At 51.1% G+C, this 23,296-nt stretch overlaps 1 protein-coding gene across 15 annotated transcripts in view; it reads right to left on the bottom strand.

The window, feature by feature from the left end:
• Positions 1-11,918: 11,918 nt before the first annotated feature.
• The window catches only part of ABCD4 (ATP binding cassette subfamily D member 4), a 20,889-nt gene continuing 9,511 nt past the window's right edge, over positions 11,919-23,296 (bottom strand). For 2 of the 15 annotated variants that reach the window (XM_023183811.2, XM_023183861.2), the window contains 16 exons: positions 22,730-22,758; positions 22,522-22,638; positions 22,052-22,177; positions 21,341-21,391; positions 19,376-19,470; positions 18,976-19,097; positions 18,778-18,869; positions 18,514-18,603; positions 16,197-16,405; positions 15,933-16,024; positions 15,391-15,427; positions 14,636-14,685; positions 14,122-14,174; positions 13,725-13,801; positions 12,645-12,760; positions 11,919-12,473 (listed from right to left, as the gene is read on the bottom strand). In XM_023183811.2, the coding sequence (XP_023039579.1) occupies positions 12,405-12,473; positions 12,645-12,760; positions 13,725-13,801; positions 14,122-14,174; positions 14,636-14,685; positions 15,391-15,427; positions 15,933-16,024; positions 16,197-16,405; positions 18,514-18,603; positions 18,778-18,869; positions 18,976-19,097; positions 19,376-19,470; positions 21,341-21,391; positions 22,052-22,177; positions 22,522-22,638; positions 22,730-22,758 (1,425 nt within the window). In that variant the 3' untranslated portion in view covers positions 11,919-12,404. Of the gene's footprint in view, positions 12,474-12,644; positions 12,761-13,724; positions 13,802-14,121; positions 14,175-14,635; positions 14,686-15,390; positions 15,428-15,932; positions 16,025-16,196; positions 16,406-18,513; positions 18,604-18,777; positions 18,870-18,975; positions 19,098-19,375; positions 19,485-21,340; positions 21,392-22,051; positions 22,178-22,521; positions 22,639-22,729; positions 22,759-23,296 lie in introns of those variants that run through there. The other 13 variants (XM_023183794.2, XM_023183853.2, XM_023183868.2 and 10 more) reach the window with 10 other exon arrangements.

The raw sequence follows: 23,296 nt of genomic DNA, 5'->3' as shown, positions 1-23,296 counted from the left end.
CACTAGCTACTGCTTTTGTAAACGGGTTCGGGGCAATTTTTAATAAAGGCAGCATGTGCTAGAACCCTAACCAAGGATTTATCAGCATGGACACTAGAGTGTCTACTCTTCTAGGTGTTGGGGGTATAGCAGTCTAGATTTCAAACACAATCAACTTACAGTGGTGGGGGCAGGGTATAGTTATTCCAGAAAACTGAGGCTAAAACCAGGTGCTAAAATAGACAGTAGGATTTGGTTTTGATCCTCCCCAGGAGACTGGGTGAAGTGGAAGTATGCTGATGACTTAGCATACTTCCAACTGAGTAACAGAAGGCAGAGCTATCAGCCAGAGAGCCTTCTGGGCTTCTGCCTATATTAGTCCGTGACTGCATAGTGGATGTGTGTCCAGAGTTAACCATAGCCCTGTGAGGCCACTGGCTGCATGTGGCTCCCTGGCCATGGTACATCAGGATTAGAGGGGTGTGATGATGGCCTCCCCAGTCTGGAACTAAAGGGAAGCCAGACTTCTCTGATTGTTCTGTCTGCCTGGTGGGGTGCAGAGAGGGCTGTGGTTGAGCTTGGTGGGCTGGTGCCAGGTCCCCTGGGACAGCATCATCTTTTCCACTGGAAGTGGGAGACAGATGGTAGGAGTGTACTCTGTGGCCATGCTAGGACTGGAAGGTGCCCACCCATCTGACCATCCCTGGCAAAGCTGGGGGCCAGGCTCACTCTTCTCTGGAAGCTGCAGTGTGGCTAGTGAGTAGAGACAGATGTCAAGAATGTGGGCAGACTGGCTGGGTGCACTGGCTCACACCTGTAATCCAAGCACTTTGGGAGGCCGAGGTGAGTGGATCACTTGAGGTGAGGAGTTCGAGACCAGCCTGGCCAACATGGTGAAATCCTGTCTCTACTAAAAATACAAAAATAAGCTGGGTGTGGTGGCGCCTGCCTGTAATCTGAGCTACCATGGAGGCTGAGGTGAGAGAATCGCATGAACCCGGGAGGCGGAGGTTGCAGTGAGCTCAGATGATGCCACTGCACTCCAGCATGAATAACACAACGAGACTCTGTCTAAAAAAAAAAAATTAGAAGAATGTGGACAGACGAGTGAGCAGTGTGTGAGCAGACAGCCTGGGCTGGGAGGACTGGAGTCAGGAAGAGGCACTCTGGTACCTCCTGAGCAGAAGGGCAAGGGTGACCCATGTGTCCCTAGATGGGGAGGGTCTTCCCCAGACTGTCTAGGCCTGCCTTGGGGAACTGGTCAGACCTTTTTTTTTTTTTGAGATGGAGTTTTGTTCTCGTTGTCCAGGCTGGAGTGCAATGGCATAATCTTGGCTCACCACAACCTCCATCTCCCTGGTTCAAGCAATTCTCCTGCCTCAGCCTCCCGAATAGCTGGGATTATAGGCATGCACCACCATGCCTGGCTAATTTTGTATTTTTAGTAGAGACAGGGTTTCTCCATGTTGGTCAGGCTGGTCTGGAACTCCTGACCTCAGGTGAACCGCCCACCTCGGCCTCCCAAAATGCTGGGATTACAGGCATGAGCCACTGCACCTGGCTGGTCAGACATTTACTGAGAGCTCCCTAGGCCTAAGGCTCCTTGCTAGCCCCATGTTTGGTGACCAGGTCTGCTGCTGCCAGGACAGCTAGACTGGGACTAGGGTTTGGGGTAGAAGTGGGCAAGGGAAGACATGGGAGCCAAACCCCTGCGGGGGTGCCACAAGAGGATAGCATGGGAGGAAAGGCGAGGCCTCTGACTCCACTGTTCACACACCTGTCCCAGCGTCATCTCCTCATTCTGGGCTCCTGTCTGGACCAGTGCCTGGAGAATTCTGTCAGCCTCAAGACTTTCCCTGCCTGAGGCTGTTGGTGGCTACATTCAGCTCATCATGCCGGCTTGGTACCTGGAGTGCTAGGCCTGACTTCTTGCCCAGCTCAAGCACCTAGGGACCACTGGGGTAGAGCAAGAGGATGAAGAGGACTAGGGTGGGTGTGCGGGAATGTGTGGGGAGGGGCCTGGGGTTGGGCCACCCAGGGACGAGTGGTGTTGGACAGGAGCAGAGAGTAAGCTCGGAGCACTCATTTGGTGGGCTGCAGACTGAGAAGACTTGCTGGGGGCACGGTTCTTGTGCTGGAAGTGCCCCCTTTTTTTGTTTTTGAGATGGAATCTTGGTCTGTCACCCAGGCTGGAGTGTAGTGGCGCAATCCCAGCTCACTGCAACCTCCGCCTCCTGGGTTCAAGCGATTCTTCTGCCTCAGCCTCCTGAGTAGCTGGGACTACAGGCGCCCACCACCACGCCCAGCTAATTTTTGTATTTTTAGTAGAGATGGGGTTTCACCATGTTGGCCAGGATGGTCTCGTACTCCTGACCTCGTGATCCACCCGCCTCGACCTCCCAGAGTGCTGAGATTACAGGCGTGAGCCACCACGCCTGGCTGGGACTGCTCTTAAAGCAGTAGGATGTTTTTTTTTTTTTTTAAGACGCAGTTCCGCTCTGGTTGCCCAGGTTGGAGTGCAGTCGTGCAATCTCAGCTCACTGCAACATCCACCTCCCAGGTTCAAGTGATTCTCCTGCCTCAGCCTCTCCAGTAGCTGTGACTACAGGCGTGCATCACCATGTCTAATTTTGTATTTTTAGTAGAGACAGGGTTTCACCATGTTGGTCAGGCTGTTTTCAAACTGCTGACCTCAAGTGATCCACCTGTCTTGGCCTCCCAAAGTGCTGGGATTACAGGCATGAGCCACCATGTCTGGCCTGCAGTGGGATGCTTTCTGTCTTTGAAAAGGCACATGGAATCCAATCATGCTGGCAAATCTTTCTCCTCTTCCAGCACCAGTGCCAGCTCTGATACCAGGTCCAGAGCTAGGGCCAGATCCAGTGTCAGCTCTAGCATCAGCTTCAGCACAAACTATAGAGTGAGCCAGCTGTAGCACCAGCTTGAGCTAGAACCAGTTGTTGTGCCAACTCCAGAGCTACATTCAACTTCGGGAGCCAGGTCCAGACCCAGTGCTATCTCCAGAGCTAGAGTCAGCTCTAAAGTTGGAGTCAGCTAGAAAGCTAGAGCCTGCTCCAGCTCCTATGCCAATGTCAGCACTAGTACCAGCACTAGCTCCAGCTCCAGAGCTACAGAGAGCTCTGCACCTACTCCAGCACCAACTCTGGCATCCACTTGTGAGCCATAGCCAGATCTAGTGCCAGCTCCAGAGCCAGAAGCAGGTTCAGCACTAATGCTAGCACTAAAGCAAGTTCTAGGTCCAGAGCTAATGCCAGCTCCAGCACCAGGAGCACAGCTAGAGCCAGCCACATCACTAGCTCCAGCACCAGATGAGAAGTTAGAGCCAGCTCTAGCACCAGCTTCAGAGCCTAGGCCAGCTGAAGTGCCATCTTTGGCACTACCTCCAGAGCTAAAGCCAGTGCTAGCTCTAGATCTAGCTCCATCACCTGTTCCAGAGCTTGAGCCAGCTGTGGCGCCAACCACAGAGCTATATTTAGCTTTGGTGTCAGCTCTAGAGCTAGAGTCAGCTCCAATGGCAGTTTTGAAGCTACAGCCTGCTCCAGCTCTAGCACCAGCCCTAGATCCAGCTCCAGAGCTAGACAGTTCTGGCACCTAGTCTAGCACTAGCAATACAGCACCAGCTACAAAGGAGCTAGCTCCAGCACCCACCACAGCACTCATCCCCAAGCTAAAGCCAGAATGAATGCCAGCTGCAGAGCTAGAAGCAGCTTCAGCACCAAATCCAGTGATAGAGACAGTGCCAGTTCATCTGTTGATGGACATTTTTGAGCTGTTTCCACTTTATGGTTGCTGTGAATAGTGCTGTTATGAACATTCCTATACAAGTATTGGTTGGGGTGCCCATCCTTGGTTCTTTTGAGATATGCCTGAATGGAACTGTCAGGCCATATGGTAGTTATTTTACTTTTTGAGGAACTACCAGAATGTTTTCCATAGTGGCTGCACCATTTTATATTTCTGCCAGTAATGTACAAAGGTTCCAATTTTTCTTTACCTTTTTTTTTTTTGAGATGGAGTCTTGCTGTGTTGCTCAGGCTGGAGTGCAGTGGTGTGATATCGGCTTCACTGCAACCTCTGCCTCCCAGGTGCAAGTGATTCTCGTGCCTCAGCCTCCCGGGTAGCTGGGACTACAGATGTGTGCCACCACTCTGTGCTAATTTTTGTATTTTTAGTAGAGATGGGGCTTCACCATGTTGGCCAGACTGGTCTCGAACTCCTGACCTCAGGTGACCCACCTGCCTTGGCCTCCCAAAGTGCTGGGATTACAGACGTGAGCCACCACACCCAGACCTAATTTTCTATTTCCTCATCAGCACTTGTTATTTTCTGTTTTTTAAATTATAGCCACTCTAGTGGGTATGAAATATCTCACTGTGGTTTTTATTTGCATTTCCCTCATGACTAATGATGTTGATCATCTTTTTTTGTATGCTTGCTGGCCGTTTATATATCTTCTTTGGAGAAATGTCCTTTTTTTTTTTTTTTGAGACGGAGTCTCGCTCTGTCGCCCAGGCTGGAGTGCAGTAGCACGATCTCGACTTACTACAAGTTCCGACTCCCGGGTTCACGCCATTCTCCTACCTCAGCCTCCTGAGTAGCTGGGACTCCAGGCTCCCGCCACTGCGCCTGGCCAATTTTTTGTATTTTTAGTAGAGACGGGGTTTCACCATGGTCTCAATCTCCTGACCTCGTGACCCGCCCGCCTCGGCCTCCCAAAGTGCTGGGACTACAGGCGTGAGCCACTGCGCCTGGCCCTGAAATATCCATTTTTAAATTGGATTGTCTTTTTTTTGTTGAGTTGTAAGAGTTCTTTATATAGAGTTATTTATATCTTATCAGGATACTAGATTCTTACCAGATTTCTGATTTGCAAATATTTTCTACCTTTCACTCTCAAGAAGTTCTGGCTGTTACCTCCTGAAATATTCTTCCTTCCCCTTCCTCTTCTCTTCTCCGGAGAGTCCCACAGTCTCAGGATGTTGTTCCACTTGATGGTGTCTCACAATCACTTAGATTCTGTTTACTTTCTTTCATTCTGCTTCTTAGACTGGAGACTTTCAATCATCCTGTCTTCAGTTTCACTGGTTCTTTTCTTCCACTTGTTCTCATTGGCTGCAGAACCCCTCTAGTGAATTTTTTATTTTAGTTGCTATACTTTTCAAGTCCAGCTCTACTGAATTCCTTTATTCCTTTTTTTTTTTTTTTGAGATGGAGTTTCGCTCTTCTGTCCAGGCTGTAGTGAAGTGGCACGATCTCGGCTGACTGCAACCTCTGCCCACCCGGGTTCAAGCGATTCCCCTGCCTCAGCCTCCCAAGTAGCTGGGATTACAGGGGCCCCCCATCACATCCGGCTAATTTCTTGTATTTTTAGTAGAGATGGGGTTTCGCCATGTTGGCCAGGCTGATCTCGAACTCCTGACCTCAGGTGATCCACCCACCTCGGCCTCCCAAAATGCTATGATTTCAAGCATAAGCCACCGCACCCGGCCTGAATTCCTTTTTATAATTTCTCTTTCTTGATATTCATTTTGTTTGTACATCATTTTTCTGGTTTCCTTTAGTTCTTTGCCCGTGCTTTCCTTGAGCTCTTTGAGCATATTTAAATGTCTAGGCTCCCTTAGAGACAGGTTCTGTCAATTAACTTTTTTCCTCTTGAATGGACCATCATTTCTTATTTCTTTGTATAATCTGTGAGGTTCTACTTGTTATTGAAAACTAGACATTTGAAGGCTGGGCACAGTGGCTCCCGCCTGTAATCCCAGCACTTTGGGAGGCTGAGGTGGGCGGATCACCTGAGGTCAGGAGTTCAAGACTAGCCTGCGCAACGTGGTGAAATCGCGTCTTTACTAAAAATACAAAAATGAGCTGGGCATGGTGGCATGCGCCTGTAATCCCAGCTACTCGGGAGGCTGAGGCAGGAGAATTGCTTGAATCTGGGAGGCAGAGGTTGCAGGGAGCCGAGATCACGCCACTGCTCTCCAGCCTAGGAGACAGCAAGACTCTGTCTCAAGAAAAAAAAAAAAGAAAACTAGACATTTGAATACTGTAATATGGCAACCCTAGAAATCAGTTTCTCCTCCTTCCCCAGTTTGCTGCTTTTAATTGCTGAAGGCTGTAGGTGCCTCTTTGTTTGGTGACTTTACCGAACTATTTTGGCAAAGTCAGTAATCCTTGTCATGTGTGGTCTCTTTTCAGCTAGTGCCTTGAGAGATTTCCTTGAATGCCAGGAGCTAAAAACAAACGAACCCCTCTGTCCTGCCCTGAACTTGACCCTTTCCTGAGGCTTCCGACCTTCAAGACTCTTTCCTACCTACAGATGAACAAATTCACTGGCCCACCCTGGCCAGCCTCACCCTGCTTGGAGGCTCAAGGTCAATGTTCCCAAGCCCATGTCCTCCTGTTTGATGCCCAGGGCCAGGGCCTAGATAAGCTTTACCCCACCCCCTAGGAGGGCACTGCTGCAGCCTCCCACAAGGGTACTGGCCCCCTCTCAGCTGACTTGTTCTCCAAGGGCAGGCTGTCCCAACAATTACACGTGCCTCCACAGGGTCCTCTCTGTCCCAGGGATTAGCTCAGGAACATGCATTGTCCCAAAATCCAAGCATGGCATCAGCCAGGAGCTCCTGGCACCAACAGGACAGTGCTTCCAGAAAGGCAGCATTTACAGAGACTAGCTGGTATTGTGTTTCTCCGGCTTCCTGGAACTGACAAGCTCAGCTCTTGCGGATGCAGAACACAGAGCACAGCTCTCTCTGGCCTATGGCAGGAACAGAGGCTTATGTGTGACCTGCCAGTCCCTGCCACCCTCGAAATGACCAGAGTGACCAGCTGGAGTCTCGTGGGGGCTCCTTATCCTCTGCCCATGAGAAGCATCTCCCTCCCTCCTTCCTCTGCTCAGAGCCTTTCCCACTCTGCTTCCTTCTCAACTGGCCATCAATGATAGCCCAGGCCCTGCAGCCTTCCTCGCTGCTAGGTCTGTGGTGACAACTAAATGAAAAAATGGGCAGGGCACAGTGGTTCACGCCTGTAATCCCAGCACTTCGGGATGCTGAGGCAAAAGGACTGCTTGAGCCCAGGAGTTCAAGACCAGCTTGGGCAACATAGTGAGACCCCCATCCCTACAAAGAAAACAAAAAAAATGGCTGGGCACGGTGGCTCACGCCTGTAATTCCAGCACTTTGGGAGGCTGAGGCAAGAGGACTGCTCGGGCCCAGGAGTTCAAGACCAGCATGGGCAATGTGGTGAAACCCCATCTCCAAAAACAAAAAATTTAGCAGGGCATGGTAGTGCACACCTATAGTTCCAGCTACTTAGGAGGCTGAGGCAGAATTGCTTCAGCCCAGGAAGTCGAGGCTGCAGTGAGCTATGATTGTGCTACTACACTCCAGCTTGGATGACAAAGACCCCATCACTCATACATACACATACACATAAATGAAAAAATGTCTGGAAAATGCTGGACGTGGGGGACGTGCGGCAGCTGTGTATGAGGACTTCTGTTTCGCAGTGCCTGCCCCACAGATGTTGCATTCATGAATTTTTGTTCAAAAGCTGGCCGGGCGCGGTGGCTCAAGCCTGTAATCCCAGCACTTTGGGAGGCCGAGACGGGCGGATCACGAGGTCAGGAGATCGAGACCATCCTGGCTAACACAGTGACACCCTGTCTCTACTAAAAAACACAAAAAACTAGCCAGGCGAGGTGGCGGGCACCTGTAGTCCCAGCTACTCGGGAGGCTGAGGCAGGAGAATGGCGTAAACCCCGGAGGCGGAGCTTGCAGTGAGCTGAGATCCGGCCACTGCACTCCAGCCTGGGCGACAGAGCGAGACTCCGTCTCAATAAAAAAAAAAAAAAAAAAAAGCTAAGATCACTTCCATCCTCTCTGGTCTTTCCTGAGATAATCTGTCCCAGAATCCAAGTTGTCCTCTCCAGCACCCAATTCTTTCGGAGGGGTTAAAGGGATTGCAGGGGACATACAGGAGAGGGAGAGAAGACACAGGCCGCTGCTTAAGAAGTGAAGTGAAACCGAGGAAAAGATAGTGGGGATGTAAAAGATGGTTTGCAGGCCGGGCACGGTGGCTCACGCTGGTAATTCCAGCACTTTGGGAGGCCGAGGCAGTTGGATTGCCTGAGTTCAGGAGTTCGACACCAGCCTGGCCAACATGGTGAAACCCTGTCTCTACTTAAAAAAAAAAAAGGCCAGGCGTGGTGACTCATGCCTGTAATCCCAGCACTTTAGGAGGCCGAGGCGGGCGAATCACGAGGTCAGGAGATTGAGACCATCCTGGCTAACATGGTAAATATACATGCTAAAAATCTCTGCTAAAATACAAAAAATTAGCTGGGCATGGTGGTGGACGCCTGTAGTCCCAGCTACTCGGGAGGCTGAGGCGGGAGAATGGCGTGAACTCGGGAGGCAGAGCTTGCAGTTCGAGATTGCGCCACTGCACTCCAGCCTAGAGGACAGAGCAACTCCGTCTCAAAAAAAAAAAAAAAGACAAAAACAAAAGATTACCTGGGCATGGGGGCACATGCCTGTAATCCCAGCTACTAGGGAGGCTGAGGTGGGAGAATTGCTTGAACCCGGGAGGCGGAGATTGCAGTGAGCTGAGAGTGCGCCATTGCACTCCAATCTGGGCAACAAGAGTGAAACTCTATCTCAAAGAAAAAAAAAAAAGAGACGGTCTGCTTTGCAGCAGGAACTAGGACTCCCTACATACTCATGAACCATCTGGTAACATTCTGTAATAGTGTTCCATGGTTTTATATTTGACTTGATATTTTGGGGAATGCTAGAATGCTTGAGTTCTAGAGGCAGCTCAAGAAGACCTCCTACAGCATCACAACAGACATAGGATTTTGTAAATGTTTTCCACTTGTAGTTGAGCCCAAAGCGTTTTCCTGCAGTTTTCTGTCTTCAGACCCACCATGTACCACATGGAACACACGAGCTCCAGCAGAGGTGCCAGGTCTATCTTGCTCCCCACTGTAACCCTGGAACTGAGATGGTGCCTCAGACATGGTTGGTGTGCAGCAAATCAAAGTACCCTCACTTTCAAGAGCTGCCCCATAGCCCAGAGAACGGCTGTGCCACCGGGTACTAACATTACCCACATGGCAGGCTCAGGCTGCCTCCTGACACTTCTTTTTTTCAGAGTCCAGCTGCCGTCCAGGCTCCTGTTTCTCAATTCTCCTTGTGATTTTTCTCATTTTTCTGGCTCCCTCTGAGCTGCTTCTAGCTAGGATTCAAGCAGGTAAAAGAAGTGAATGGCTGGAAGATTGACTTACGTGGTCAGATCGACAGTACCTGGTGATGCACTAGATAAGAGTACACTTTAGACCTACTGCACCAAGGCTAAGTCTAAAGTTTTGACTCATGTATCCAGATGGACAGTGAGTAGCGCCACTTGCCATCAGAGGAGATGCCAGAAAAGGCTCTGAGGAAAGCTTTTTTTTTTTTTTGAGACGGAGTCTTGCTCTATTGCTCAGGCTGGAGTGCCGTGAACAATCTCTGCTCAGTGCAACCTCCGCCTCCAGGGTTCAAGTGATTCTCCTGCCTCAGCCTCCCCAGTAGCTGGGACTACAGATGTCTGCTACCACGCCTGGCTAACTTTTTCATTTTTAGTAAAGATGGGGTTCTACTATATTGGCCAGGCTGGTCTTGAACTCCTGACCTTGTGATCTGCCCGCCCTGGCCTCCCAAAGTGCTGGGATTACAGGCGTGAGTGAGGAAAGCTCTTTTTTTTTGAGACAGAATCTTGCTCTGGCACCAGGCTGGAGTGCAGTGGCGTGATCTCAGCTCACTGCAACCCCCGCCTCCTGGGTTCAAGCGATTTTCTAGCGTCAGCCTCCCAAGTACCTGGGATTACAGGCATGTGCCACCACACCCAGCTAATTTTTGTATTTTTAGTAGAGATGGGGTTTCACCATGTTGGCCAGGATAGTTTCAATCTCCTGACCTTGTGATTCACCCGCCTCGGCCTCCCAAAGTGCTGGGATTACAGGCATGAGCCACCATACCTGGCCAGAGGAAGCTCTTAAGTTCATTTTGAGACATGCTGGGTTTGAGGTGCCTTTACTAGACACATATTGACATGGTAAGCTGACAGTGGATAAAGATGACAAAAGATGGCTTTTCTGCCTGTCCCACAGCCAGGAGCCTCCAGAAGAGTGATGGGAAACCTACGGCTATCTTTATGTCTCATCCACATGGGTCACTGTAGATTCCTAGGTGGCCAAAATGGGCCTTAAGTTTGGGAAACTGTTTGCCTGGCTGATGTACAATGCATTTAAAACAAACATTTTGTTCATAATGTACTACGAAGGACACAAGACCCGATTTTCCTCCATGCATGTTTGTATCGACTCATCTACAATGCTGAGTAGTCTCCATCTCTGACATAAGGGAGGGAAGCAGGTGCAGAGTGTGCCCCTAGGAGTAGCTTTCTTGGGCAGTTTCTGTGAGGGAGAAGGCTGAGTGTAAAGAACAGAACAGCACTGGGAACCAGTTAGAGGCAGAGGAAGCAGCAAATGCAAAGACCTTGAGTTAGGAATGAATTAGTCTCCAAAATAATCTGGACACTGGGCATGGGAGCTCCTGCTGTGGTCCCAGCTACTTGGGAGGCTGTGGTGGGAGGATCACGGGAGCCCAGGAAGTCAAGGCTGCAATGAGCTGTGATTGTGCCACTAGACTGCAGCCTAGGCTATATAGTGAGATGTGAGACACTGTCTCAAAACTAAATAAATAAATAAATACATACATACATAATAAAAATAAACAAAATAGCCTGGCAGCATCAGCAGAACCTGTGAAAAAGGCTTAGGAGTTGAACAAGTCAGTAATAAAGCCATTTTTAAGTGGTACCAAGGCGGCGTTAAATAATTCTAAATTTTACAGTGAGAAAATACAATTCTTGCTCCATCTTTCTAATTTTATTAAGGAGAAAAATCTCAGTTGAGTGCCAGTCTGTCTAACTCCTCACCTCCCTGTTTTACAAAAAGAACAAGCCTCAGGCCCAGAGTCTATGCAGGTAACAGCATCTAGCTGTAATTTAATAATATTGGTGTTTTTTCTTGTATTTATTTTTAGTTACTTTCCATTTATGTGAAGTGTAAAATTTCACTTAAAAATCCATGTAAACTTAAAAGGTAAGTTTGTTTTTAAAAATATTAAGTTAACTTGCCGGGCACGGTGGCTCACGCCTGTAATCCCAGCACTTTGGGAGGCTGAGGTGGACGGATCACGAGGTCAGGAGATCAAAACCATCCTGGCTAACACGGTGAAACCCCGTCTCTACTAAAAATACAAAAAATTGCATGGTGGCGGGCGCCTGTAGTCCCAGCTACTCAGGAGACTGAGCCAGGAGAATGGCATGAACCCGGGAGGTGGAGCTTGTAGTGAGCCGAGATCATGCCACTGCACTCCAGCCTGGGTGACAGAGCAAGACTCCGTCTCAAAACAAACCAACCAACAAACAAAAAGTAAGTAACTCAAGTACAAGAAGTACAGAAGCCTGGCAAACATCATGAAAGTGAGGGAGGTAATACGTAGACAACTGAATTGGAGGGGCACTGGTCTGAGTGAGGACTTTGGGCACAGTAACTCCACCTCATGCTTCCTGCTTTCTGGGTTTTGTCTGTTTAATTTGTTGTTGTTTTTCCCCAATATAGACTATTTAAAAAAAAAAAACCCCAACCTTATTTTGGCTAAGGGGAAAGGGATTTACTTTCATTTGGGTTAAAATAGGACAGACCAAAGGTCCCTAGAGGTTAGTGGTTCAGGTTCTAACCACACAACACTGATAAATGGAAAGGGAGATGTAGGGAGAAGTGAAAAACCCTGGGCAACAGCAGAGCATGCTTCCCTTCCCACCAAACTCTCAAATACAAGTCTGGAGATTCAATAAAAAAGATCATTCCATGATAGAGAAGACAGAAAGCTGTAACTCTTTTTAATGTTTAACTTTTCTTTGTAAAAAACTTATTTAAAAAACTTAAAGGTCAGTTAATTAAAGTTAAAAATCTATTGCTGCACAATATAACTGATTAAAAGATTTCCAGATCTCTTGACTCCAAGAGATCTCTTTCCACCCTGACCTGTCATTTCTTATAGATCTCACACTTCCAGATTTCTCTTTAGCAAACACGATCTGAAATCATTTGTAGGTAATCAACACTTCAAGCATATGGAGGCGCTGGCTGAGGCAGCAGAGTCCTGGGAGACTGAACACTGGGAGACTCAGTGTCCCCCACAGAAACCCAGACCTGGGCTCAGACCAACACCGCCAGGGCTCCTGCACGGACCTGTGTGGCGAACCTGAGCTCGATCTTCCCCGCCAGTCCTCCTGGTCGCTCCTGAGGGCTGCCGACCCTCCAGAGTGTGGCTCTCCTTCTAAAAGCTGGAACTTCATTCCACTTTGATTCTCATCAGCTCCCATCTTCCTCCTCCACAGAGTTTCAGAACGAAGGAATGAAACTACAAGAGACCACCACCACACAGAGATCAGGTTGCCCTGGCCACCGGCACAGGAGGCCACTCAGTTCTCTCTGCTACTGCTACTCCCTGTTTTGAGGGGCCTCTGGCTCTGGCCAGGCTCAGCCTTTGGGTCCTCTCTCCTCCTTAGGCCATCCTTGTGAGCACAGGTACCTTCTCAAGGCTCTGCCGATGTCCCACACTGATGAACGTCATCCCCAGCTGCTGGCCGATCCGATAGAGCTCATTCTCCACCTCCTCTGTCAGGGCACTGGTGGCTTCATCAAGCACTGAGGGCAGAGCATGGAGGAAGAGATCAAAGCCCTGCCCTCTGCTGCCGCTGCCTCTCCTCCCACCCACACTCAACCCCAGCTGGGACCCAGGGGAGGCTGAAAGCTGCTCTGGCTTCCAGAAGCCCTGCCTCAGGGAGAAGGATGGGTCAGAGGAGCAGAGGGCCAGACTCTGTGAGGGAATCGCCTGTGAGCAGCTGCATGAAATCTCTCAGCTTCTACCGATAAGCACCAGCCACTTCCTGGGACCATTCAATCCAGGGAGTCCCAGCCCCTGCAAGAATGTCAGTCTTTGGAAAAGTCCACACCCATCCCCCTGCCAGGCACAGCTTGGCAGGAGAGGAGGATGGGTGCACATTCATTTGATGGTGGAGCCAGAGGAGCATAAAATTACAACCCTTCAAGGTTGGCTCTTGGCTCCAGCTGCTGCCAGGCAAAAAGCTTATGAGCTGGGCATGGTGGTTCATGCCTGTAATCCCAGCACTTTGGGAGGCCAATGTGGGAGGATGGCCTGAGTCTAGGAGCTCTAGACCAGCCTGGAAAACATAGCATGACCCTGTCTCTACAAAAATAAAAATAAAAAAATTAGCAGGGTGTGGTGGCACATGCCTGTAGTCCCGGCTGCTCAGGAGGCTGAGGTGGGAGGATCACTCAAGCCTGGGATTCCCAGGCTGCACTGAGCCATGACTGTGCCACTGTACTCCAGCCTGGGTGACAGAGTGAGACTCTGTCTCAAAAAAAAAAAAAAAGAAAAGAAAGCTTATGAGCAGGCAGTACAGCATATTCAGTGTTACTCCGAAGATGCCAAGCACTGTTTACACAGGCAGGGCCTGCTGTCCTCTCCAGCAGGGAACTCGGAGAAGCCCAGTCATGCACAGATGTGCCTGGGTGCCTGTGAACACATGCTGCTACACCCGTGAGTGCAGACAACACATGGCATGTGCAGCCACAAGGCAGACCTCACCTGCGTACTTCGGTTGCAGGTAGAAGAGTCGGGCAAAGGAGAGCCGTTGCATCTCCCCTGGGGACAGAACATCATACCTGAGGAAAGGGAGGGGAGAGGACTGCTGGAGGAGGAAGGATATAGCTTAGCTTTTACCTAGAACGGTCTGGGTGGGAAGACGTTTCTCTGTACAGAGGTGAGCCCCAGGAGATAGAAGCCCCTCCCCTTTCAACCATAGGCCTACAGCCCTCACAGAGTGAGGCAGAACTCTGTTCCCAAGGACATAAACTTGCACCCGATTGACCAGCCAAACATCTGGACTTTGGGGTCAGAAGCCGTTCCATTCCTTGACAGGGACCCTGAAACCAATGGTCTTTATGGTGGCGCTATCTCTGAAGCTCCCAAGCTCTGTTCTTACCAGTTCCAGTCCACCTGCTGGTCCAGACCCTCTGTCCTTGCCACCAAGTTGGACTGTAACAGACCCAGAGGGCACGATGTCCATGAAATGGCCAGCCCTGCTACCTGCCATCATGGGGAACCTCCCTCACTCCCCAGCGCGCACACACACACATCTCTAAGACAAATATATGCCCCAGTGGCATACCAACGTGGGAGGCTGTGGGACAGTCTGCCCTAGCCAGAGACGAATATTCTACCAATGACACTGTTTAGACTTGCTGGAGTATGGTGATAACAAAAAAGCAAACTGCCTTTGTCAGTCCTATTCTTGTTTTAAAATTCTCCAGTGAGAGCACTACCTGCTTCCTGCCTAAACCTGGCCAATAGCACACACAGTCAATTGATACTCCCATTCTCCACCCCAGGTTCAGACTTCCAGTCCTGGGCCCAGGCACAGCAGGGCCAGCACCTGCCTACCTGTAGCTGGTGCTCCCAGGTGGGCTTGGGTCCTGAGGGTCCCTGCCCCCACTTACCAGGCCTGCCAATTCCAAGAACCTCAAGATCCTCTCATCATCAGCAGAACCTGCACAACAGAGAAGCCGTCTGTAAAAAGCCAGAGCCTCCTGGCTGGTCAAAACAGACAGGGCAAGGCTGGGCACAGTGGCTCAGGCCTGTAATCCCAGCACTTTGGAAGGCCGAGGCGGGTGGATCACAAGGTCAGGAGATGGAGACCACCCTGGCCAACATGGTGAAACCCTGTCTCTATTAAATATACAAAAATTAGGCAGGCGTGGTGGCATGCACCTGTAGTCCCAGCTACTTAAGAGGCTGAGGCAGGAGAATTGCTTGAACCCGGGAGGTTGCAGTGAGCTGAGATCACACCACTGCACTCCAGTCTGGGTGATAGAGTGAAACTGCATCTCAAAAAATAAAAAAAAAGAATAGACAGGGTACATCATGGATCATGGCAGGGGTGGGGGCCCCAGAATGCTGGGTGAAGCCTCTGAAGTCACAGGTTGCAGCCCTGGGTAAGGGAAGGGGTGGGTGAAGGAAGGCATCACTTCCCTTGTCCCAATGGGCATCTCTCCTTAAGGATGGAAAGGCAGAATGAGGTGAGATCTGGGTGCAGACCCCAGAACAGTCAAAGGAAGAGGAGAGGAGTCCCTCTTTCTTGAATCAGTGGCCTTGCTGGGGCCTCTCCCAAAGGGCACAGGTGAGGCCACAGTCAGGTAGAGCAGGGACAACCGCGACAGAAGGAGAGGACATGACCTAAGGAGGACCAGCTCACCTGAGTCGGGGTAGACCTCCTTCAGGGGATATATCACCTGAGAAAAGAAAAAAACCACACCAGCCTAGGAGGAGGGCGAGCAAGAGATGGAGCTGCACACAGCCCACCCTCCCTCCAGAACCCACTGGAACCTCCCAAGGAGGAGAGGTGGGAATGCCTGGCCTGGGTCAGATGGGAGAGGCTCTGACCCGCAGACAGCAGGGCAAGGTCCCTATAACCTTCAGAAGTGTGTTTAGTGGGAAGAGTCGAACAGCCTCCTGAGGGCAGGGACCCCACAAACCCACCTCGGGTGTTTATGCGTGGGATATCTGGCGTGAGTCCTTGCCCCATTTACCTGCCTCAGGAGCTGCTCTGAGTAGTGGGCCCAATCCATGGATGTGAATACAAGGTTCTTAGAGCCAGCAGGTCCCAGGCCCGGGCCACTTTACTACCTCACCTTTTGCCCTGACTCTAGGGCCTGAGACCTGTCACAGTGCCAAAGGTCCCAGCTGTGGACGGGTGGGGCTGAGGAGGGAGGAGTGGGCCCCCTGAACTAGGCTGACCTGCTCCCGAAGGGTCCCGTCAGTGAAGAATGGCTTTTGTGGCAGGAATAGCACCCCATGGGGCCCAAAGTCCGTCAGCATCTGCACTGAGCCTGCAGAGCCCACAGAAACCTTCATTGTGAGATCTCCCAGAAGAGGCAACTGCCTGTCTCCTCTCTTCCTCGTTCCCCAACAGAAAAGAATGGATTCTACTACACTGTCCCCGCCCTCACTCCACCCCTAGGGCCCAGGCTGGGTCAGAGGCACGGAGGGCCTGGCTCTCACCCCGTGTACTTGTCCAGAGGCCACCCAGAACCCGGAGCAAGGAGGTCTTGCCAGTGCCCGTGTTGCCTGTGATGAGCAGGCTCTGTCCCTCGGAGATCTTTAGGCTCAGATCCTTGATTAGGGGTTTGTCAGAGGAAGGGGCAGAGATGGAGACCTGCTCAAGGAGAAACGCTGTGTCCGCTGGCTCTGCCGCTGGCCACCCTGAGGCTCTGTGTCAGAGAAGACACGGGGCGTGAGGAAGATGGACAGGGTCAGTATTGCTGTGGGGGAGGCACTGCTCCTGGGAACCACCACCTGTGGATTGTTATGGGCTGACTTGCATCCTCCCAAAATCACATGCTGAAGTCCCAGCCCCCAGTGCCTCAGAATGTAACCGCATTTGGAGGCAGGGTCTTTTCTTTTTTTTTTGAGAGAAACTCTTGCTCTTGTCACCCAGGCTTGAGTGCAGTGGTGCAATCTTGGCTCACTGCAACCTTCGCCTCCTCGGTTCAAATGATTTTCCTGTCCCAGCTTCCTCAGTAGCTGGATTGCAGGTGCCCACCACTGCGTCCATATTTTTAGTAGACACAGGGTTTCGCTATGTTGGCCAGTCTGGTCTTGAACTTGTGACCTCAGGTGATCCGCCCACCTCAGCCTCCCAAAGTGGTGGGATTATAGGTGGAAGCTTCTGTGCCCAGCTGAAGGCAGGGTCTTTAAAGAGATGATGTTGGCCGGGCGCGGTGGCTCAAGCCTGTAATCCCAGCACTTTGGGAGGCCGAGATGGGTGGATCATGAGGTCAGGAGATCGAGAACATCCTGGCTAACACGGTGAAACCCCGTCTCTAATAAAAATACAAAAAACTAGCCGGGCGAGGTGGCGGGCGCCTGTAGTCCCAGCTACTTGGGAGGCTGAGGCAGGAGAATGGCGTAAACCTGGGAGGCGGAGCTTGCAGTGAGCTGAGATCCCGCCACTGCACTCTAGCCTGGGCTACAGAGCTAGACTCTGTCTCAAAAAAAAAAAAAAAAAAAAAAAAGAGATGATGTTAACATGAAGTTGTTGGGGCGGGACCCTAATCCACTATGACTGGTGTCCTTTGAAGACAGAGGTGGCAGGGGCATGCATATACAGAGGAAAGGCCACATGAGGACACAGCAACAAGGTGGCCATCTACAAGCCAAGGAGTGGCCTCAGAAGAAACCAACCCTGCTGACAACTTGATCGTGGACGCTTAAGCATCCGGAATTGTGAAAAAACTAATTTCTAGTGTTTAAGCTACCCGGCTTGTGGTATTCTGTCACAGCAGCCTGAGCACATTAATACAGGGGTAGGGGTGGAACTTCTACTCTGTGCCTGGCTGGACAAAGCCCCTTATGGGACTGATCTTAATCAGTCTAACACCCATGAATCTCAAATATCATCACAGATGAGGACACTAAGGGTCAGGTGGCTAAGTAACTGCCCAGGTCACAGAGCGGTATTCATCTAACTCTAATGCTGGTGGGTCTTCATGGTGTCACAGTATGACCAGAGTACTAATAACAAGAATGGGAGTGGTTAAAGCTAAACGGTTCTGGAGTTTCAGGCTCTGCATGGATGCCTGGCAACCCACAGAACAGCAATTCCAGTTTCCTACAGACCCTCCTTTATGCCTAGCCTCTGAACTCATGGTTGCATGAAGCTTTCATTTGGAACAGAAGCAACAGTTAAGGCATTAACTCCTAAGAAAAGCAAGTTGAGTGTAGGCCCTGGAATTCAGATTGATTTTTGAAAGCTTATGATGTGGCCACTGTCCAAGCACTTTCCACGGATGATGATATCTAATCCTTACAACAAGTGAAGGAAGGTTCCATTATGACCTCCTTTTCAGACATGAAGAAACAGAACAGTTAGGTAATCTGCCCAAGGAAGGTGTGGAGAGCAAACAAATCCTGAATGCACAGAAACATTACAGATCCACACAGATACACGAATACAGACATCTCTGGGGCTAAGTGAGGTGGGAGAACGAAGACAGATATGCCCCAAGGAAAGGGGCAGGAAAAGGACTCAGTGGGAGGGGGAAGCACAGGAAGAGGAGGACACTGCAGATTCCAGTTATCTCAGGCAGAAGGTGTGTGTACTTTGCTTCCACTGGCCGGGGGGGAATGGTGTAAATTAACAGAACAGATGCCGGAATAGCAACATCGACTGTGAACTTACATGTGCCTGGCATTCCATTTCCATCTACTCCTCACAACTCTGCTGCCCACTGGGAAAGGGCAGGGCTCCAGGGTAACCCAAGCCACGTGATGCCAGAGCCTGCAGCCTCAACTACTGCTCTGCCAGCCCACTACTCACTTGTCCAAGCCCCACTCGCTCTCGCCTAGGATCTCACAGTCCTGCGACTTCAGGGACATGTCCAGCAGCGTCTCCTGAAGCTGCCCAATCCTGAGCAAGAGAAGAAAATCTGAGGCAGGGTCTGGGGGCCAGGTGAAGGCGAATTCCTTTTCCTATCTCACACCCACGAGTACATGGTATGTCTCTGTTCCTTTTTTCACTCAGCCACTCCTTCCAGCAGTACACACTTTGCTCAGGAGCCAGAGGGGTGGGACCCAGTCTCACCTGTGCGTGTAGCCAGCCACATCCGAGAGCGTCGTGGACAGGTCGATGAGCTGGGTGAAGCAGCTGATGAGGTAGATGCACACAAAGGCATTCTGGACAGGATGGGGAGTGGTCAAGCAGGTCTCGACTCCAGCCCACAGGCACTGGGCCAAAGGACGGAGGGGGAGAGCATGAGGGGTCACCAAAAGGGAGTCTCACCTTGCTGACCAGGGTGCTAAGCTCTGCAGGACTCAGGTCTCCATAGACCCCGCTGAAAATGGGGATTGCGATGACAACGTAACTCAGGATGCTGCCCAGATAGTCAAAGGTGTTGATGCCGACTGTAGAAGACAGATGTGTGAGACACCCAGGAACCATCCACATGCCCTGCAGGGGACACAACCCTAAAACGGGGAGCAGCATGCCAAATAGGGCCACGTGCCTTCCCTGGATCCTCATTCTCCTGAGGATACTCACAGTAAGGCAACAGCCCCCGGCCCCCGGTGAATTCCTTCATCACAGCATATTTATCCTTGCAGACAGGAGGCAGAGAGGTGTGGGAAGGGAAGCAGACCAGTCCAACCCCATGGTTCCCACTTCCCTGGGCCCCCTCGCCTACTGTACAGCCAGAGCTCCTTGGACATCAGCTCCCTCTGGGTCTGAAGGAGTCTCTGCAGCCTGCGGTCTGTCCTCATGTGCTCCACATGCCCAGCTCTGACAAGGAAAGGCTGGGATGTCCACAGGGCTGAAGAGGTTCTGCCAGGTTGGGGGGCCCCCTGTCCCATATCACACCCTTCTTTAGAAACCAAGGCCATCCAAATGATCTTGGTTTCAAGCTCTGTCTACCACTAGCACCCATTCACAGCTTCAGTCATGCCTTATAGTATTGTCTGTGTGAAGAACAGAAACTCTAGAGTTGGGCAGACCTGGTTCAAATCCTGGCTCTAATCCTCACCCAGTTACTAGCTGGGTGACACAGGCAGGCTACTTAAGGCTCCAAGCCTCAGTTTTTTCATCTATAAAATGGAGCCACTAATACCTATGTAATAAGTTAGAGTGAAAATTAAAAGTTTCTAAATATAAAGTGCCAAGCCCTCAATAAATATAAGGAGCCCTCAATAAATAAAAACTATTGTTAAATAAACATACACAAAGCAGTCACTAGGTGTACCAGGCAGTGCACTAGTTAGCTAGTGCAATAAAGAGATGAGAAATCATTTGGAATCAGGAGTACTAAGTGTGCCCTCAGGGCCATGGCAGCAGATAGGCTTAGCCATTAAGGGAGTCTGGGAAGGCTCTCCAGAGGAGGTGATCCGGGGTTTCAAGGATGGGAAGAAATCCGCTAAGGCAGAAAAGGCGGAGGGAGGAGAGAGGGGGCATTTCAGATTTTGCACAGAGGCCACAGAAGAACTCATCTGGAACTCTAAGAACTAACCTGCATTCCCCAGAGCTTCATGAGCAGAGGTTACAGAATCCAAAAGAACTTTTCCTTTATTTTTTTTTGGGGGGGATGGAGTCTTGCTCTGTCACCCAGGCTGGAGTGCAATGGCAGGACCTCCGCTTACTGCAACCTCCACCTCCCGGGTTCAAGCGATTCTCCTGCCTCAGCCTCCCAAGTAGCTGGGAATACAGGTGCCCACCACCACGCCCAGCTAACTTTTTGTATTTTTAGTAGAGACAGGGTTTCAGTATGTTGGCCAGGCTGGTCTCGAACTCTTCACCTCAGGCAATCACCTGCCTCAGCCTCCCAAAGCGCTGGGATTATAGGCGTGAGCCACCATGCCCAGCCTCCAAAAGCAATTTTTTTACACACCCAGCCCTGCCCACCTCACAATCCCACCCCAGTGCAGATTCCCAGTATTCTTGGTGCCCTCAAGTGGTAGAGGTTGCAAACTGCAGCAGAGACTAAGGAGCAAAGGTCCCAGGGCTATCAGATCCACCCCAACTACAGGTGAGCCAAGCAGTAGCTTCCACTTAAACGCAAACCTCCGCAAACCTCCGCCTACACTATCAATCCTAATGCTGATTTCAGAGGCCTCACATAAGGCAGAGCACAGGGACTGGCGCTGGCCCCAGAGGGAAGAGATGGGATTTCATGCCGCTGCTGCTCCTGCTACTGCCGTCAGGAGACCAGACGCTTGGCTCCATGAGACAGCATTGTGAGGAGGTCTCCTGGTTTTCTGAGAAGCTCCCGTTCCATCCCACACTACAGAGACAAAGGATCAGGCCTGGACCTCAGGCACTGGCAAGAAAGCTTCTTAACAGACAGAAGAGCAGAGGCAGAGGGATGTCTTAGTTACCAGCAAGAGGACGAGGCATTCATTCATTTGACAATTTCAGGCCCTACGCTAGGCCACTAAGACTAAAGCTGGCCACAATAAGGAACCACCAGCTTTAGAAGCAAACCCCTGTACCTAAGGACAAGGCAGACAAGGGCAGGGGAGGTAGAGGGAGAGGGTCACAGCCAAGTGTGACAACACTCAGCCCCTGAACTCGGTGGTGGTGGGAGAGTTGTAGGATTCATCTTTCCTTCTCCACTCTCAGCTCTGGCAAGGCAGAAGGGGAACCATCTCTCCAGACTCACCTGTAGAAAGCGGCAGGCTCTGCATTCACCCGAATCTGCATGTGCTTGAACCTGGGTGGACCAAAGGGAAATGTGTGCTGACCACAGGGAGTACTGGCCCCACTCCTGTTGGAGTCCTGGATCAAGAAGACCCCCCCTGCAAAGTGGAGCCCGGCTCTGCCTGAAAACTGTGGCTGCCTCAGTCTGACCCTTTCCTGGACTGTTACTGGGTAGAAAACCCCGGGGCTAGGTGGTGTGGCAGGAGCTCTGCAGAGACAGGGCTGCCCCTCAGCTTTCTGCAGAGAGGACGGGGGTATTCCTGCTCACAGCATCTCCTTCTCCCAGGGCCTGGCCTGAAGGAGGGGGACAAGAAGCACAGGGTAGGCGCTGGATCCATCGGCTGCTACACCCAACTGATACAAGACAGGGTGGTTACGCCAGGGCAGTGAGAAGGCTAAGAGATGACAATGATGATGGTGATGGCAAGCCAGACACAGTTCTCAGTCCTTCTCAGGTATGATCTCATTAATCCTCCCAATCCTCTTGGTAGGCAACGGTACCATTTCCACTTTAGAGACAAGAACATTGAAGCCTGGAGAGGTTAAAGACCTCTCCAAGATCACACAGCTAGCAACTGGCACAGCTAGGATTTGAACTTAGGCAGTCTTACTCCACATCCCCTTCTTTAACCATTATGCCCCAGCCCAGAAACCTCAAGTGAGGGGGACACACCTAAAATCTCCCTCCAGCTTCTCCTGATGCATCAGCTTCGTCACAATGGGGCCCATCAAAGTTTTGTTCACCACGGTCCCCAGGATGAAATACCCGAAGATGCTCACAGGCCCGAGCCAGCCTGTGCTGAAATACAGGGAGAGGGAGAGAGGGTGTGGGGTGCCACCTATCCCCACAGGCCTCAGCCCTTACTCCTGTCCCCTTTCGGGTAGCCCCTGTTCCATCTGAGTAGCCCAGTGGGCCGTCTGCTCCTATGTGGGGGCATCTGGCATGAGCTGTCACAGCCAGGATACCTGTGACACTGCAACAACACAGGGCCAAAGGAAGGGCAGGGGCCTGAGCACATGGGATGGGAAGACTCCCTAAGGTTTAGGTGGGAGAGAAGGAAAATAAGCTTCTCTTGGACCTTGACCTGGGATTGCTGAGGACCCTCTGGGGAAACACCAGGCTGGGGAGGAGGGAGGCTTCACCTTTGGAAGCACTGGTAAGTATAGTAGACGAGGGTGAACGGGGAGACGATCAGCTTGCTGGCCATGCTGCTGAGCTGCCGGCAGAATCGCTCCACATCCTGGCTGATGCGCTGGTCCCTGGAGCCAACGACACAGAGTAGCTGGACCCAGGCAGATGGGCCCAAAGGTGGAGAGAGCAAGACACTTTCACATCACCTCTGCTCCTGACCTTGCCTCGCAGTGCTGTGAGCACTGACCCTGTGGGAAGAGGGAACCAGACAAGGCTGGTTGCCTAGGGGCAACTAAACCCTGGGGCCTTTCAGCAGGGTTCTAGAAAGTTGCATCTTACGGTGCCTCAGTTAATGCCCTGAAAAAGTGGGTACCAAAAGGTCCAGTACCCAGGTGCCTGAGCCAGCTCTGAGCAGAGCCAAAAAAAAAATTGAAGGTAGATGAGCTGCTTTTTTTGGATGATGAAGAAAACTATCCCCTTGGCCGGGAACGGTGGCTCAAGCCTGTAATCCCAGCACTTTGGGAGGCCGAGACGGGTGGATCACGAGGTCAGGAGATCGAGACCATCCTGGCTAACACGGTGAAATCCCGTCTCTACTAAAAATACAAAAAAAAAAAACCTAGCTGGGAGAGGTGGCGGGCGCCTGTAGTCCCAGCTACTCCAGAGGCTGAGGCAGGAGAATGGCGTAAAACCCGGGAGGCGGAGCTTGCAGTGAGCTGAGATCCGGCCACTGCACTCCAGCCCGGGTGACAGAGCAAGACTCCGTCTCAAAAAAAAAAAAAAAAA

This window comes from Piliocolobus tephrosceles, chromosome 6, assembly GCF_002776525.5.
Source record: "Piliocolobus tephrosceles isolate RC106 chromosome 6, ASM277652v3, whole genome shotgun sequence".
Taxonomy (NCBI): Eukaryota; Metazoa; Chordata; class Mammalia; order Primates; family Cercopithecidae; genus Piliocolobus; species Piliocolobus tephrosceles.
This window is presented reverse-complemented; position numbering and strand designations above follow the sequence as displayed.